Below are 16544 nucleotides of genomic sequence, written 5' to 3'. Positions count from 1 at the left end.
CTGCATTCAAAGACGGTGTAGTAAAATGGGAATTAACATTCTAAGTACTTCCTGAACCTATAACTAGTTTTGATATTGGAATGTTAGTTGCTCCGCTTTCTCTAGGAAAAAAATCTCGTTTCCTGGGCTCATAGTGATAAAGTTATGAGAACATCAGGGCAATGATCTCGTCCATTACTTTGCTAAAAAGAGACATGGAGGACTCAGCAGAGAGCCAACCATCGAGGCCAACAAGGAGCACAGAGGGGCAGCCTGAGGCCTGACCCTCGCAGAGATCTCTGGAAGCTGTGCAGAGTCTGCAGGCAGATCCTTGCAGAAACGGCCTTCATGGAGGTATTCAAGATTTTGTCAGAATTGAGGAGCCAACAAACATTCATGGTCCTCCACGGACTTAATCGGGTTCCCGAACTTGAATCTGTTCTTTTCCCACTCGGCACTGGTTGTGTTCACTATTCCTTGATCAACTGTGATGGCCTTTCACAAGATCATGCAGCACATGATTCATCACAGTATCTCCTACATGGAGGGCATGAGGTTAAAAATTTAGGATACAAACAAGTATAAGACACAGACCCGGTTTTCAGAAACCCTAAACCATTTCTTAATATACTGCTTCTAAGCCAAAAATACGTAATGATATTTAATATGTGCCAAGTTCTATTTTAGGTGCCAAGCAAACAGAAATAACTAAGACATGGTCACAGTCTTTGAGTTTCCAGGCCAGTATGGAAATAGATGAGCATTGACAACAGCTCATGCATAACTATGCACTGCATTTGCCACACTTCTGTAAGCACCTGCTGAGTGTCTGCCCTTCACTAGATTTGCAGTTTTTGTAGGTAAGAAACAATTTCTTACTTGGACCTTTTTCCCCAGTGGCGGCCTAGCACAGTGCCTGGTACAGAATAGGGGGCTAGGCGGTGTTTGTTAACCTGAACCAGATAAATATATATCTGATAACCATCCTAAGACAGAGATACATAATGTGTTACAGGATTAATGAGGAAGGAAAAATTTACTTTGGCTTCGGGGGGGAGGCAGGTGGGAACAGAAGGTCTACAGAGCCACAGAGCAATAAACATATGAAAAAGTGTTCAGCATCACTAGTGGTCAGAGAAATGCCCATTAAACCACACGGAGATCAACCCACCATTTGCACTGAAAAGACTAGCAAAATTTTCAACCGAATTAAATTTTAATTTTAAATTCAATTTTTAAATTGAAAATCCCCAGTGCTGGTGAAATCATTGGGCAATATATAATTTATTACTGCTTGTGGGTATGAACTGTTCCAATCTTTTTAAAAAAGTCATCTCAGCTATCTATTAACACTACATATGTATTTATTTTTGATACCACAGTATTGCCTTTAGGACTCCAGAGTACTTTACAGCAAGAGAATTACCACAAGTTAAGGACATGGTTACAAATATATATCATTGCAACTATTGTGGACATGAGCTAAACATCCATTGCAAAGGTAATGGGGAGGCAGTGTGGCACAGGTGTTAACGGGATCCATTCAGGAGCCACTTCCGGGCTGCAGGATGCTGGGCTCATTACTCAGCTTTGCAAGCCTCACTCCTCTCATCTGCAAACCTGGGCTACTAGCAGTGCCTGTTCTATAGGTTGACAGGAGGGTAAAAACCACTGAGGACATATCCTGGCACACATGAAGCACTACATAAGTTACGATGCAGCGGTTTTACTCCACATACGACATCCATAGGATTTGATGCTTATCAACCTGACTTTGTCTTTTTAACATATTCATCTGGACAGACACCCATGATTCATTGTTAACTGAAACAAACAGTTTATCAGAGCTCTGTGAATAGTTGCTCCTATTTCCTTAAACAAAAAAGTGATCCTGACATATGTATATATCTGTTGATCTTTTTGAGTTGGGGCATAATGATATGGACAGACTCCCCAAAGACTCCTAGCAACACTGACCTCAGGAAAGCTAGATCTGTGTGGGAAGAGACTATTAACATTTTTATGTGTCTCTGCATTGTTTGGCTCATTATAATAAGCATATATTACATTTTTTTTTAATTTTTAAAAAATAACAATAAGGCTTAATAGTTTTGTAACTCCAGGAGTGACAAGCTACTCCATGTAACACAAATATGGGAAAGGGAGTGAGATTTAGAAAGCTCAAAAGAATCCAGAATCCAGATCCTGCTGGGGATCTTGGCTCTGTCCTTGGGGCCCCTGGAAAGGCACTAAACATTTGCATGCACGGGGATGAGTAACATCATCAGAGCTGTGTGACATGAAGAGACCTCCTGTGGGGAAATTGCCATACTGTAGCTTGATTCTTTTTCTTTTTTAGGGTGGGTATCGCTATTTTTTATATTCTAATTTTCTAGTTGACTGCAAGCTGGATTTTGTAACAAAGCACCCTTCAAAGCAGGGACTAACAATCTGTCCCAATCTGCCCTTTGCTCTTGCCCTGGATTAGGAGTGGGAAGGCAAGACATCCCCAGCTAATGCGCATCCACCACAAGGCTGGCAGAGTCAGACTTCGGGTCAGCTTCCGTCAGCCTGAACCGCAGGTGCTCTCCAGAGAGCACTGTGCAGCCAAACCCACAGGGATGCTGCCTCAAGGCACTTGACGGCCATCCTCTCCACAAAGACTCCACTGGGAGCCTCTCTTGATAATTGTTGTATTTAACACCAGAGAAGAAACAAAGCTGCTCCTGTGATGAGGGGACATGGCTGGCTCCTAGACTGGAATCAAACAGAAAGCCTAACCATTCTCCCTACCTGCCACATGCTCCTTGTCTCCAAAAAGCAGGTATTGCTCCTAGGAAAGTACATAATTTGAAGATGTGTTCAGACACTTGCTTGTGTTTCCCCTGAATGTGAAATGGTACCCTGGATTTGAAGAGAAGTCAGCCATGTCAGCCACGCTCTAGGACACAGGCACTGCAGCCTCCTGTCCCTTTAAGAGCATCCTTTCGGCTCCCTCCAGAATTGCCTTGGGCTTTCTCACCAGCTAAGACTCTCTCAGCAAAGTGCTGATTAGCCGGGCACAAGAGGGAAAAAAAGATGAATATATTTCTTCTCAGAGATACTGTATCTAGATTTTGACATTTTATTTGTCTCGACCTTAAAGCTTATCTCGCTCCAATATGGTAAAACCACCAGCTCTACCAAATCTCAAAGCTTAATCCACTGTAAAGTGGAGAAGATTCTGAGGTGCAGTTAATTGTTCTGTGTCAGATCACCCTCTCAGCTGGACTCCCTGAGTGAACCACAACACAACACAAAATCAACAACTTGCTCCAAGATTAAGGTGTAATCAATGATAAGACCAACTGGGAGCAAAAGCTCATTAATTTAGTGCAGCAGCCTCTTACCCTGTCATCCAGGGCTTGTTGATCCAGCAAGGTGTGAAGCCCTAGGACAGCACTACAAGGTCAGCTGCCTCTTGGCCTCTTTCCTGTTCTGACACCCCATGGCATTTGCCACTTGACCCCTTCTCACTGTTCGGTGGAAAAACTTGTCAAGAAGAAGCGCTCCGTTGAAAAGTGCTTGTGTCTATCTGTTGGACAAGAAGCCATTTCCCTGTTGCCCAGTATTTTTCTGGAATAGTAATGAACTGCTCAGAATGTCACAGTGCTTTAAAAACTCTATTTATTTTGTATATTTATGATGAAAATTTTGTTTGCTTATTTGCTTAGGTACAGAAAGAGTCACCAAAAGGCAGACAGGACTCCAGAAGACAGGTAAGCGGTAAAATGATTGAAGTTTATTAACTAACACCCCCGTAAGTGTATGGCCTATTATATTTACTAATTATATGACCCTGAGCACACCATAGAAATGAAGTAAGAGGATGCAATACTGCATGTGTGGCACTTAATTTCATGCCTGGCACCTACTGACCACTCAATAAAAGTTCGTTTTTATTATTGTTGTCATTATCACCATTATCAAAAGCATCATTGCCATTATCATTAAACCAGAAAGGTGCTGGGTTTAAGGATTTAAAGTCTAGTTGAGGAAAGAAAATATACACACGAGCAAAGTAAAGAAGCAATACTTATCTCATGCCTCTATTACAACACTGACGGTTGTATGACCGTTTACATTAGATCTATCTTCTTCTGGGATCTGGCAGCTCTAGGTGGCTGCCTAAGTACCCAATCCAGTACAATTATAGAGGGCAGGTTCCATACAAGTACGCTTATCTCTCGTTTGAACTATCCACAGATCTTTGCCCCCTCTAGACAAGGAACACCCGAAGGACAGACAGAGCTTATGTGCTCTTGATCTGTGTACACATCCGTGTTCCCCTCCCTGGACTGGCACAATCTAAGACCTACAGGAGCTAATCAATACAGCTCTGTTGAATAAATGAATAAAAAAGAATATGATATTAAAGTGTTTACTGGTCTGTTCAAAAAGAGATGCTTACTGAGCATTGTCTATGGGCTAAGTCCAGTGCTCTGTGCCGGGGCTGTAATGAGAATACGTAAAATCTGGCTTGTCCCCAGCAAGACCCCAATTTTAAACAGGGTTTCTAAAAAAAGTAAGAGCTGACATAGGAGGAAATGAGTCCACACTTGGCACTAGTTTCCTTCAAGCAGGGCTATCCCAGACCTCTCCCTCTCCTCTTCTATATGCCAGCACCCCGAAAAGAGTCCCTAAAGACTAAACACGGGCATCGTGAGCCATCCTAAAACACAAGCCCTACCAAAGCATTTATATACTATTCTAAATATTTTTCTTTCTCCTTCCCTCTTTTCGTTTCTAAATTATATTTTCATTAAGGCATGGGTTCTTCTATCAAAGCATTAAATTGATAGTTCTAATGGTATAGAGTACCCACAATAGTTATTTGCCACAAATGAGACACGTAACATAGGGCAGACACGGTAAATGACTATCGTGGATAGATCAGGAAAGTAAACATATGCGGGTATAGTGTATGCATGTGTGTGTGTATATATATATGTATGCGTATTTACGTGTGTATATATATCCTCCATTGAAATAGATCCTAAGATTGAAGGGTCAACAGATGATTCTTGCCACACTTTCCAAAGCTTAAGCCCAAGGAGGTTGTTCCTTCAGAAGAAAGGCCTGATTTTACTGGAGTGTGATGTCATTTTTATTTTACTAACTCTCCCCCTTAAGATGAGAAAAAAACATCCTCCCTAGGCTGGGGCCTTGGTCACAGTGCCCCATGAGAGGGAAAGGAGCACAGTGAACCTGACTTTCGGCAGTCTAGGGCAAGCTGCTCCTCCTATCCCTGGGGCAATGCCCTTCCCACTGCTCGGGTTGAGACTTATGGCTGCTAATAGCCTCTGTCCTACTGAGACAGAATTGCATATCTTTTAATTTTCTAATATGCCGAATACACTTTATACAGCAGATGCATCGCAGAATAAAAGCTGGTTTTTACTTTCATGTATGTACATACATTAGAGAAATCTATAAAGGAAATATAAGCTTACGCAGAGTCACAGTCTGATGAAGGGGTCCTGAATTTAAACAACAGAGCAAGTGTCAGACCCTTAATGCATTAAAGAACTGTACTTTTTGAAGCTCCTACCAAACTTCCCACACATTAATTTAGTTACATCATTTCCTTGGGACCAAAACGCTGCATAATTGACCTTCTACTTAGGGGAGGAGTTCAATAATCTAAACACCTTACAACAAGTACAAGAACAGGATTCTATCCTTTTCTTTGGTCTGCTGGGGGTTTTCCTAAAGCACACAACAATTTATTTGGGGCTTCTTACACAGAGTGTGAAGCCTAATGGAAAACAGCCATCAGGTTAAAACAAAATTTAACAAACAATCCTTTTGTGGGGTAGATTCCTTTAGAGTGTGTGAACCACTGTGTGATAACTGCATTGCCCTATAAGGGCAGGCCCTGCAACCCAACTGCTACTATGTAAAGCAAGTAGAGTCACTCTCCCCACACCCCCACCCCCATCACTGTTCACTGTAGCAGGGATGGCCCCCTGACACAAAGGGCAGATTGAAGTCTTTCTCCTTAGACATTAGTCCTGAGACTGAGGACCAGCAGCCAGTCTCTCCTGGTCATGTTAACTGACAGGGGATGATGTTCCCCCTGATCCTATGTGGAGGACAGCCACCAGCTTGTGTCTGCCCACAGACTACTCCCAGCTTCTCTGTCATTAGTATAACCTTTTTCACTTCGTCTGTGCACACAAGTGTATGTGTTCAGGGACGACTGATCAGAGTGATATTCAACATATTTAAGCCATCATTGTAACTACGGCACTGACCAATCAGACTCTGGGCTGGACGACAACCCAGTGACCACTGAATATTATCCTGCGGTCATCTCCACCCTCTCCTTGGCTCAGGGATTGTCACAAGATCCAGGCCTAACCAACCAAGCACCTCCTGTGCTTGAAGTTGGTTTGGGTGTGGACACGTGACACAGGGTGGCAAAGACCCAAGCAGGATGAGACCATCAAAGCTGATGTTTACAAACAAACAGAAACAGCATATAGTCCCAAGAACAAAAGGAGAGAAGAGCTGCCTGGATTTCCGAGGACCTTCCTGTCCCTAGTTTCAGCCCAACTGCACATTTGTGTTGGTGTTCAATGAGTTGGCTGGATCCTAAAGGATCTAGAGCATTTGTCCGAAGAAGAATTTATTGCACAACTGTACGTGTGAGGCAAAAGAGTGTGAAACCCAGAGATGAAGGCATGCACGTGAGTGTGTGTGCACATCTGTGTGCTAGGGAACTGAGGGCCAGGAAGGGAAGCAGGGCAAAAGCTACGGTGCCAGTGTGGCGGGGCACCGCAAAGCCAGCGGTGCTGTAGATCCTCTCTGCAAAGACACCTCCATTCTTTTGTTTCTGCTCCAACAAGCTCACAGATCAGTGAGAACTGTGGGAACCAAAATGCAGAAAGACAACCTAATCAACAGTTTAGCAAAAAGATCTGTGACCAAAACAAGGGTCTATAAAGAAGTATAAACAAGTAAGGTCTATCTCTGGCCTGCCTGGAGATAAACCCCAACCCATGACTAAGGGAAACAGAGCAAACAGAGGAAGCAGTGAGAACACAGAACCAAAAATCTTTCCCCCAGGAAAAAAGGGGTGGAGAACAGCAGTCATGGGCATCACGTTTAAGTAACACAGTAATTGTTAGCTCACTTCATCTACATACCTCCAAAGCGAGCTCTCGGTGATGCTCCCCAGGTTATAGTCATAGAGCTTTGTCAAAATGAGAATCACCTGAAGGCAAAAGAAGAAATCATGGTTAGTCTCGAACAATTACAATCTCATAGAACTGAAATGGCCCAAGGGAGGACTTAGGAGTCCTTTAAAGGGTGCTTAACATAATTGAATGAATTGTTACAGCATCACTTACACTGACTGGGGAAGAGTTTGCCAGTGCCTTCCTTTAAATGCTCAGGCCTGATCCCCTCCCCAAATTTCTCCCTCTGTCCTTCAGTAAGGCATTCCTTCCCCTGGTGGGCCGAAGGCTTTCAGGGAAGGCTAGCAGAGCTGTCAAATATGCACACTACAAGGGAGCCCCTGGGTAGATGGCCAGGAGAGAGTAAGGTCAGTGATGTAGGTCCCAGCCCTTGTAGCTGTACCACACTGGGAAGGTTGCTTAGCTTCTCTGAACCTCAATGTTCCCATCTATTAAGAGGGTGGGCGGTAATGCCATCACCAAGAAAGGCTTGCTGTGAGGAGTTAAAATAGATAATAAATGCTAATTGTTCTTCGATCTGCATGGGATTCTTAAATGTCAGTTCCTTCCCTTTCTTCTCCTTTGTAGGACTGGCTTTATTCATTTCTTCTGATTCTCCAATTTCTGGGAAAGCCACTGGATGGAATCCAGGCTCCCACAAGGGCTCAGCAAGAACACTTTAACAGGAGCATATTTATGTTTTATGGGGTCCTGAAGCTTACAGAATTTGGGGAACCCTCCATAAGGAACAGAATATAAACATACTAATTCAAACTTCAGAACAGGTCCCGGGACACTGACACTTCAGCTCCTTTAGCTTCACGGCAAACCCTCCTCTGATTTGAACCCACTGCTATTCTCAACATCACTCAGAGGAACTCCCAACTATTTAGTTCTTTCTTTCGTAATTCAACACTCATTGAACATTTATTAGGAACCCAGGATTTCAGCTGATGCCCGAGGAGAACATAAATACAGATGAGGCCTGGTAATCTGTGATCTCATTAGGACAGGAGGAGCTCATCAAAGAAAACCTAGGTTGACAGACAGCTGATCTACCCCTCCTCAGCCCCACAGACACTCATGCCCATCATGACAGCTTGAGAAGGCTGCTTCTTCCAGCGTCTGCAGTGATGACCAGGGCCCCCCGTTACCCTGAGCGCATGAGCCCCAGGACACATGGGAAGATTCCGCAGAGGAGGGTGTTCCTACCTAGTGAATTCTCACCCCTCACTCGCTCTTCTTACATAAGGACAAGAACTTAATAAGTCTGCTCTGTTTTCTGTTGAGGTTTCTATTTCTCTCCTGATTCACATAACCAAGAACATTTGGCCCAGTCCCGCTGTTTCCAACTCAGCAGAAAAATGTTGACATCGATTTTCAGGATTTTCCCTGAAGGCCAAGGGATCAGTTCTAGTCACAGTGAGCACAGAACATTCTAACCTTGAATTCCAAGGCAGCAAGCTGCCAAGAAGTACTGAACCCTTCCAAGTTCCACTCTGCTAGCACAGGGCTTGATTTACTGAAGGCACAGGCATCAATGAGCAGATTCCCAACACTTCTTTCACAGCAAGAAAACTGGAACTCCACAACCTTAGGTTTGTTCCAAGTTCAAGGGAATGAAGAACTATGGTAACCCAAAGACAGGCAGAAATCTGAGGAGCTGTGCTCTAAGGCCACCCCTCTCTGAACCACTGTGCCGGCTTCCTTCAAGGACCGGCTCAAAACTTGCTTCTTTAGCAAAATGTGAGCATGTGTGAGGTACTGGGCACCCTACAGGTACATCAGATGGTGCACCTGTGGTGGGGGCATATGCTTAATAGGTCTGCGTGCCAATTAAGTCACTCTAAGTGCTAAATTTCAATCACCGCCATCCCAGGAACGCTGATCAGCGGCAGCAGGGTGGCTGTTTGTTGGAAGACACACAGTGACGTCGTCACTCCACCTCAGTATGATTTTGCCAAATAGGCCTATAAATCCCCCACCAAGAAAATGGGGGTGTGGGCACAAAGCATTTCTCGGTAGTTGTTCTCTTGATACAATACAGCAGCAAACTAAATAATGAAGTTCAGCTGGGCACAAGCTGCATCTCCCATCCATCTGATGAGGGAATTCGGAGAAGCCCCGGAGAAGGACCTTTTAACCCAGCAGGTAATGGTGTGGAGCCCCTCACGCACACAAACATAGAAACTGTTTAAGCAGTTCTCAGGCATGTGGGCAGGGAGGTAAAAATGCGCTCCCTGACTCTTCTTGAGGGGTTAGTAAAACGAAAATGCCACTGATACACTCAGGCAGTTTATCAATACTGTACCAGAAGAGGTGTCCTTTCTGGCATTCCAAAGTATATCTACTTGAATCAATCTAATCTTTCTGTTTTCAGAATGAGAGCAAGAAAGAAGGGGGAACTGCTAACCTTTAGTTATGTCTCCAATTGATTCCTTGCAATCTCTCTCCCCGACTTTTTCCCTTCTTTATGTGCATTATTTACCCCTACACTCCTGGATAGTGACGCCTCATTGTAGTAGATCTGCTTTGTTGTTGTTTCTTTGCTTTTCTGTCCTGGTTAATTAGCAATACTATTTAATAGAATTAGTACCTGTTAAAGGGCCCACAACCCAAACTACCAGTATTAGATGAGAAAAAGGTGAGAATGCAATTGTCTGCCTGTTCTGGTCCCATTTTGTGCATTTTTCAAACTTAAAAAAAAAAAATCAGTGAAACTTTTTCATCAAGTGAAATGTTATATGTACTTAAAAATAAACAGTAATTTATTTTTATTCATTCAGTAAACAATTTTCATGTATAGATTTAATTCTATGAGCCCAACTGCATAGAATTTAATTATAAATCCAATCCATGAGAGCAAGGCTGTTTTGATGCATACACACACAAAATGGACTACTCATCAGCGCCTCATTCCTTTCTCTATCTTGTTTTCATTATATAGTACCAAAATATCCCTGATTCAAAACAGCAAGTGATGACCATCCGGTAATAGCTTTTTTAGGTTCCTTTTTAAATCTTAGGATACTTTCTTTACATAGCTATAATCCAATCACTGATGGCTTAACAACCCCTACCTACGCTGTGCCAGGACCTCAGCACCCAGTTATCTGTGGGACTTTGTGCAGCGGCGTGGCTAAGGATTCCCCAATGGTCTAGGAGCCAGTGTCACCACGTGCCATCTATGTTTTGGCTCCTTCTTGCCATATCCATTGCTTACAAAGCTACTGGGGGAAAGTCACTTTGTCCATATGTATAAAGAGCATGTTGAAGCCAAACCACCAAACTGTTATTTTCAAACTATCCATCTCTTAGAAGGTGAGAGAGTGCCAGAAACAGTGCCCGGATCAGTGCAGGGATGAGTAAGGTTCTTCAAGGAAGTGATCATGGGCTTCCTCCCTCTGACTGAGCTAAATTGACAATATCTGGGCTCAGTAAACTACTACACTTTTTCCCCAGAGTCTTCCAACACTCCTACCGAATAATTCCACCAACTCACCAACCCCAGCCTTTCACCCCCCCCCCCCCGTATTTAGGTGCTAAGAAACCATCACATTAAAAAAATATATGTGATATATATACACGTGCACATATACACAATGTATATATGTCTATGTGGGATGTTGTTCAGCCATTAAAAGAAAATCCTGTCATTTATATCAATATGGATGAAACTCGAGGGCATTTTGCCAGGTGAAATAAGCCAGAGAGAGAAAAATAAATACTGTATGGTATCACTTATATGCAGAATAGAAAGCAAAAACTGATTTCATAGAGACAGAATATAATGGTGGTTGTTAGGGGCTGGGAGGGGAGGGGGAAGATGGGGGAAATCCAGGTCAAAGGATCTGAAGTAAAACTTTCAGTTATAAGAATTTCTGAGGCTCTAATGTACAACAGGGTGACTATAATTAATAATACAGTATTGTCCACTTGAAAGTTACTGAGAGTAGATCTTAAGCATTTTCATCAAAAAACAAACAAAACAAACAAAAACACAGAACAAAAACCCTGAGAGAGAGAGTGTTAACTATGTAAGGTGATGATGTGTTAATTATCTCGATCTTGGCGATCATTACATGATGCATATGTATATTCAAAGCACCACATTGAGTCCTTTAAATATATACAATTATATTTGTCAATTATTCCTCAATAAAGTTGGGGGGTGGGAAGAAACCATCACAATGGACCCTACGGGAGGAAAATGTCAATCTACCTCTCCCCTCATCTAACCCCAACTTCCGTCTTCACTGGGTTACCAAACAAAAGCATTCATAGAGATAAACAGAGACACTAATATGCCAGTGGCTATTCACAGTGTTCTCTTGTGAAACAGCAAAAGCCAGCCAAAAATATTCTGTTATAGCAAAACGTCAGGACAAATCTTATCGCCAGGTGTGCATTCAACTGTCTTATGGCAGCAACCTAAGTTTACACATGGGCAGTCTCCATTATACCAAGTATTTGGACATATGACACCTTTGAATGTGACAGTGTGTTTTCTTTAATCAACATAAAAATATAATTTAGAAATGAAACCCCAAACATTTAAGGAGCCCCTAAAACACCCTCCCAGTAACCTGGTTCGACACAATATATTTCTGAAAACATCTGTATTAATAACTAGACCGACATTTATTCCACACTTCCCAAGGATAGGAATTCTCCATTTCTTTTCCTAAGGAAGGAACTTAGCGTACCGACCCTTTCCTTTGCTAACTTACAACAATGTATACCAGAACAAGGGGGATGGAAGGTTGGTGGGCATCATTATATCTCCCATTCCCCCCACTCCCTGAGGAGGATGCACGTATTCCCCCGATGAGTCTTCTCTCCTAATTCTTTAGCTTAGGAGTAGCAACCTGGTAGAGGGCTACTGAGACTCTTTCTTGAAGGAGGAGCTTGCTTAGCAAGCTTACTATTCTTAAATGATGAATTTTGGTTAGGGTAGCTGTAGGAGAACTTATGGGCATTTAGGGAGATTTGAGTTCTACCAGAACTCTTGGCCTGGCCACTGTACTTCACCTCATCTCATCTTCTCTCGGAAATCTTAGAAAAGCAAGACACATCCCCTCATTTTTCAATTATTAATGATTTGCCTCCTTTTTTTCTTTGTGTCCAAATACAAAAGCAGATTCTAATCCCAAGGCAAGCAAACGTGTGGCCATGGGCTCCTTGACAGCAAGCTGGGCTAGAAGATCCTAAAGTCTCTTTTATTCCTGAAGATCTATAGTTCCAAATTCTGAATAATGTAGATGGCGACACAGGTGCTAGTCTATAAAACAAGGTATTTTTCTTTTGTATTTCTCTCAGATATTTGTGATTCAGGGCTGGCCTGCGCAGGTGTTTTTGTCGTTGTAACATATGGGGAGATGCCACAGAACTCATCCATGCTACCATTCATAATTCCACCTACCTGGGGTGGGCCAAAGTCTAGCTGTGGTGAGCAATGGCAAAGCCACACTGAAGATGCCAGTAGGTTCATTCAGGGGCTAAAGCTGGCTACATCCATCCTTTTCCTACCAACTTCCAGCATGCCCTGCTGTTTCCTCATTGCCCTGTCTCCAAAGGCCTCCTCTCTGTTTGCCAAAGACCAGCTGGTTGGCTATGTTTAAAGATGTGGGTAGAAGTGATATGGGACAAAAAATTCTAGGGCCTGGAGAGATCTGGAACAATCTTTCAGGAGATTGAATAACTAGACACACTATAAGAGGGGTGTTCAATAGCCAGAACATTTTGTTGTTGTTGTTTTGGGTTGTTTTCTTTGCACTCCAGTGTTAGGGAAAAGAAGCAAACTTAGAACAGTGGTTTTCCTAAAAATATGCACACTCCAGATTGTGTCTTTGGCTCAGAAAGCATTTATTCAACTTTCTAACTTAAACAGAAGTTTTCATTCCTTTGAGTAGCCATGAATTCTTTAAGAATCTGATCTAATAAAATCTATGAGCATAAAACAATGACTATAACTTTAACGATATCACTGATCTCCTGAATCCTAGGGGGGTCATGAATCCAAGAATAAGAACCTTCTGTAATTCCCAGAAAATGAGAGCTTTCTTCAGAAGAAAGAACACTCAGCTCTAAAATTCTACACATTTAATTCAATAAACATTTATTAAGCCTTCTTAAGAGGCAGGGATATATATATATGCTGTGAGGACACAAAGGGAGAATGAGACTCGTATGCTGTGAGAACACAAAGGGAGAATGAGACTCGGTACCGGAGCCTGGAAGACCACAGTCAAGTAGAGAGGCAGAGCTGTACACAGATGGTCACACTAAGGAAGACAAAGGTTTGCAACAGGAGAAAAGTGTTTAAATCTCTTAGCGAGCATGAAAGAAAAGTATAATCAGGTATAGAGCCTTACAAAAGAAGACAGTGAAGAGAAATCCCAGAAGATGTGTATGATTCTGACGGTGACGAGAAGCTAAAAAGCTGGTATTCTAAGGGAAGGGAGCATGAGGATAGCGGTCCAGAGGTATGAAAGCTCACAGAACAGTCAGAAGAGAGCAAGTCTCTGGTTTAGCTACGGCTTAAATTATGGGTGAGGACACACAAAGTATCAGATTAGAGAGATGCGTTTGGCTCTACTGTGGAGGCCTTAATTATAGGATGGCGGTAGGCTCTGCCAAAACAAACAAATAAACAATCAAAGGCTTTGGAATCAGAAGAAGACCAGACTTTGAGTCTTGGTTTAGCCACCAGATCTGTTAGAATGTCTTTGGCAGCAAGAAACAGAATACTAAAAATCACTCAAATAATGAGGGATATGTTGTCTCATATAACAAAAGGTTCACAGTTTATGCAGTTCCAGGACTAATACAGCCTAACAACGCCATCACACAACCGCACAACGGACACAGATCCTCCCGGAAAGTGTTAACACTTAGCACTGTGCGCCCTCATGCTTGCAAGGTGGTCCTAACACTTCTTCGTAGAATGTGCCGACACAGCTACACGCGGCAAAGAAACGAAGGACCTCTAGTGTAAATCTGCTTTTTGTTTTTAAATTAAAAAGGACACTTTCCCAAAAGCCTTTCCAGCAAAATCTCTATAGTTTCAATGACCAGTATTCAGCCATATGTCCACATCATGGCTTCAAGGAAAGTTGGGAAAACAAGGAGGACAGTGGTCTGAAGATGGACTTAGTGTTTTCTATGGTAAGAGATGGGCTCTGCAATGAATAAGTAGTGGGTAGTGGTTGCTGAGTAACAACGAGCAGTGTCTGCCACTGTGTGACCTCAAATAAGTCACTGAAATACTGAAAGACCTATCAAAAACAAACATAAAAAAAGGAGATAATGTTATCTCCTTAGTCTCCTAGAAATGGGAGAAGCAAACAACAGGAAGTGGAAAAATTCTGTGAAGATGTTAAAGTACTCTGCCAATGTAAGTATTGCTATTTTAATAACATCTAGCATTTATTGGAGGCCTACTCTGTGTTCCAGACAAATTTCATTATTAAGCATATTTCAAGTAATTACCTCTCTCTCTCCTTTCTGATGAGGAAACTAAGGCACACAGAGGCCGGGTAATTTAAATGATTCAGCTGGTAAGTGGTGGACAAGTTTAAATCACATTATATACAGACTTTTATTCACTGTGCTTCATTATCTCCATGGTATGTTGTCCTGAGTATTTCTGTTACTAAAGACAAGTCAGAACTAGTGAAGGATCCTCACTTTCTGTCCAATTCAAAAGTACTGTAGAGCTGTTATCCATCACACACAGTACCGGCCACAGACTCCTCCTTCATTCTGCCTTCTTCCAGACATCCCTGGAATATGTTCTCCTTATATGAGATAAAGGTGACTTTTAATTTTTTATTGACCTTAGGTCAGTGGCATTTTCATTGGTCATTTTTAATTTATTTTAAAAAACCTTTGAATCTTGGTTAAATCATTGTTAGGGGATGATCCTTCCACTTCAATCACAGAAGTTGGCGGCTTCCTGACCAGGTGTTCCAGACAATGAATACATGCACACTGAACTGCAGATTTCAACAGAACAGCTTATAGTATCTTCATTTTCAGAGGATTTAAGTGAATATGTAATTGCACTCCATTTGAGTCATCAAAGGGATGAGAAATCAATAATAGCTAAATCGGATTAAGAGACCTCAGAGGGGAGTTGAAAGGTTGGTATAATGGTGCACACAACCACCACTCAGGGGCATCTGAAGTCATCAGACAGAGCTAATCCAGCACACGCAAACACAATTGGAAAAGAAAAACCAGTAGAAAGGGTGGAATGAATTTGGGGTGTGGAGCCAGCCAGAAAACAATCAGATTTTTGACTCTGAGGAGTCCTTAATCCCAAATGGTCTTCAAGTTTTCTAAGAACCCACATATAATTTAACAAAATGTTTCTTTATGTAATATCCTCTGAACGACACTGAAATGGTGTGAGTGAGTTACATGGCTACTGGACCTCCCTGGGGAACTTAAAAGACCAGACAGCCAACAGGGATGCAGACAGACACGGGGGTATACAGGTAACTGACTCAACATGAGGCACAGAGCACACTGTAGATCGTGGAACAGCCCTTTTGAAGAGTAGAACGTTTTTAAGTAAAAATTTGCTATGTCCTCCCCTGACTCTGTTCCCCTCTAGAGCTCATTTGCAGCTAAGATATAAGGTCATGGATGGCACATGAGCTGTGGAGCACTGTTCCAGGAGTTTCCATGTGAGAAAAACTACAGCTCTTACTTAAGACAACTCACATTTCTCTCCTCTCTTCTGTTGAGAGTCGAAGTTCTGTCTGGTAGTGACTAGCAAAGAAATGCATGTAATAAAATGTTATTATACTCTCTTCCCAGAGCCAGGTCATTATATTTAGCAAACAAATCCAATGGGCCGAAGTTGTTCTTTGATGCAAGTCTTGAGAACTTGTTTTTCTATTCTTCAAGGTGAGGGACACTATCAACTCAAAAAAAAAAAAAAAAAAAAAAAAAAAGTATTCTCTCCAAAATCTGTTAATCTCACAATGCTCAACACATCAGTCCTCCATAGCCTTCTGTCTTCTCTTCCTCCTCCTCTTCTTTTTTGAATAATTCCCAAAGCATATATCCATATTTGGTAGATAATGTTAACCATTTCATATTCTCCTTTCTCTAAATTACTCTGCTCTAAATTATACTCTATTTTAACCATCTGCATTATACCAAGGGAGCTAGAGAGATGCTAAATTAAATGATTTTTTTTTCTAGAAAAAAAAGCCTGATACCAGTATCAATGTAATCCCCAAAGAGTACCAAGATAAAATGACTGTACAAAATATGAGGAAAATGCACACTCAAGGCAAGACCTCTCTACAGAGGGGGAGTAAAATAGAAAAG

The 16544-nt window shown here is 42.1% G+C and overlaps 1 protein-coding gene across 4 annotated transcripts in view; it reads right to left on the bottom strand.

Annotated features, from left to right (window-relative positions):
• Window positions 1-16544, bottom strand: part of SORCS1 (sortilin related VPS10 domain containing receptor 1) — a 483023-nt gene that overhangs the window by 296281 nt on the left and 170198 nt on the right. For all 4 annotated transcript variants that reach the window (XM_045803063.2, XM_087862723.1, XM_045803062.2 and 1 more), the window contains exon 2: window positions 7170-7237. In XM_045803063.2, coding sequence (XP_045659019.2) covers window positions 7170-7237 — 68 coding nt within the window. The remainder of the gene's footprint in view (window positions 1-7169; window positions 7238-16544) is intronic.

Source organism: Ursus americanus, chromosome 6 (genome assembly GCF_024610735.1).
Source record: "Ursus americanus isolate L20-20 chromosome 6, mUrsAme1.1.p, whole genome shotgun sequence".
NCBI lineage: Eukaryota > Metazoa > Chordata > Mammalia > Carnivora > Ursidae > Ursus > Ursus americanus.
The sequence above is the reverse complement of the archived record's forward strand: the minus strand, read 5'-3'. Positions and strand labels throughout refer to the sequence as shown.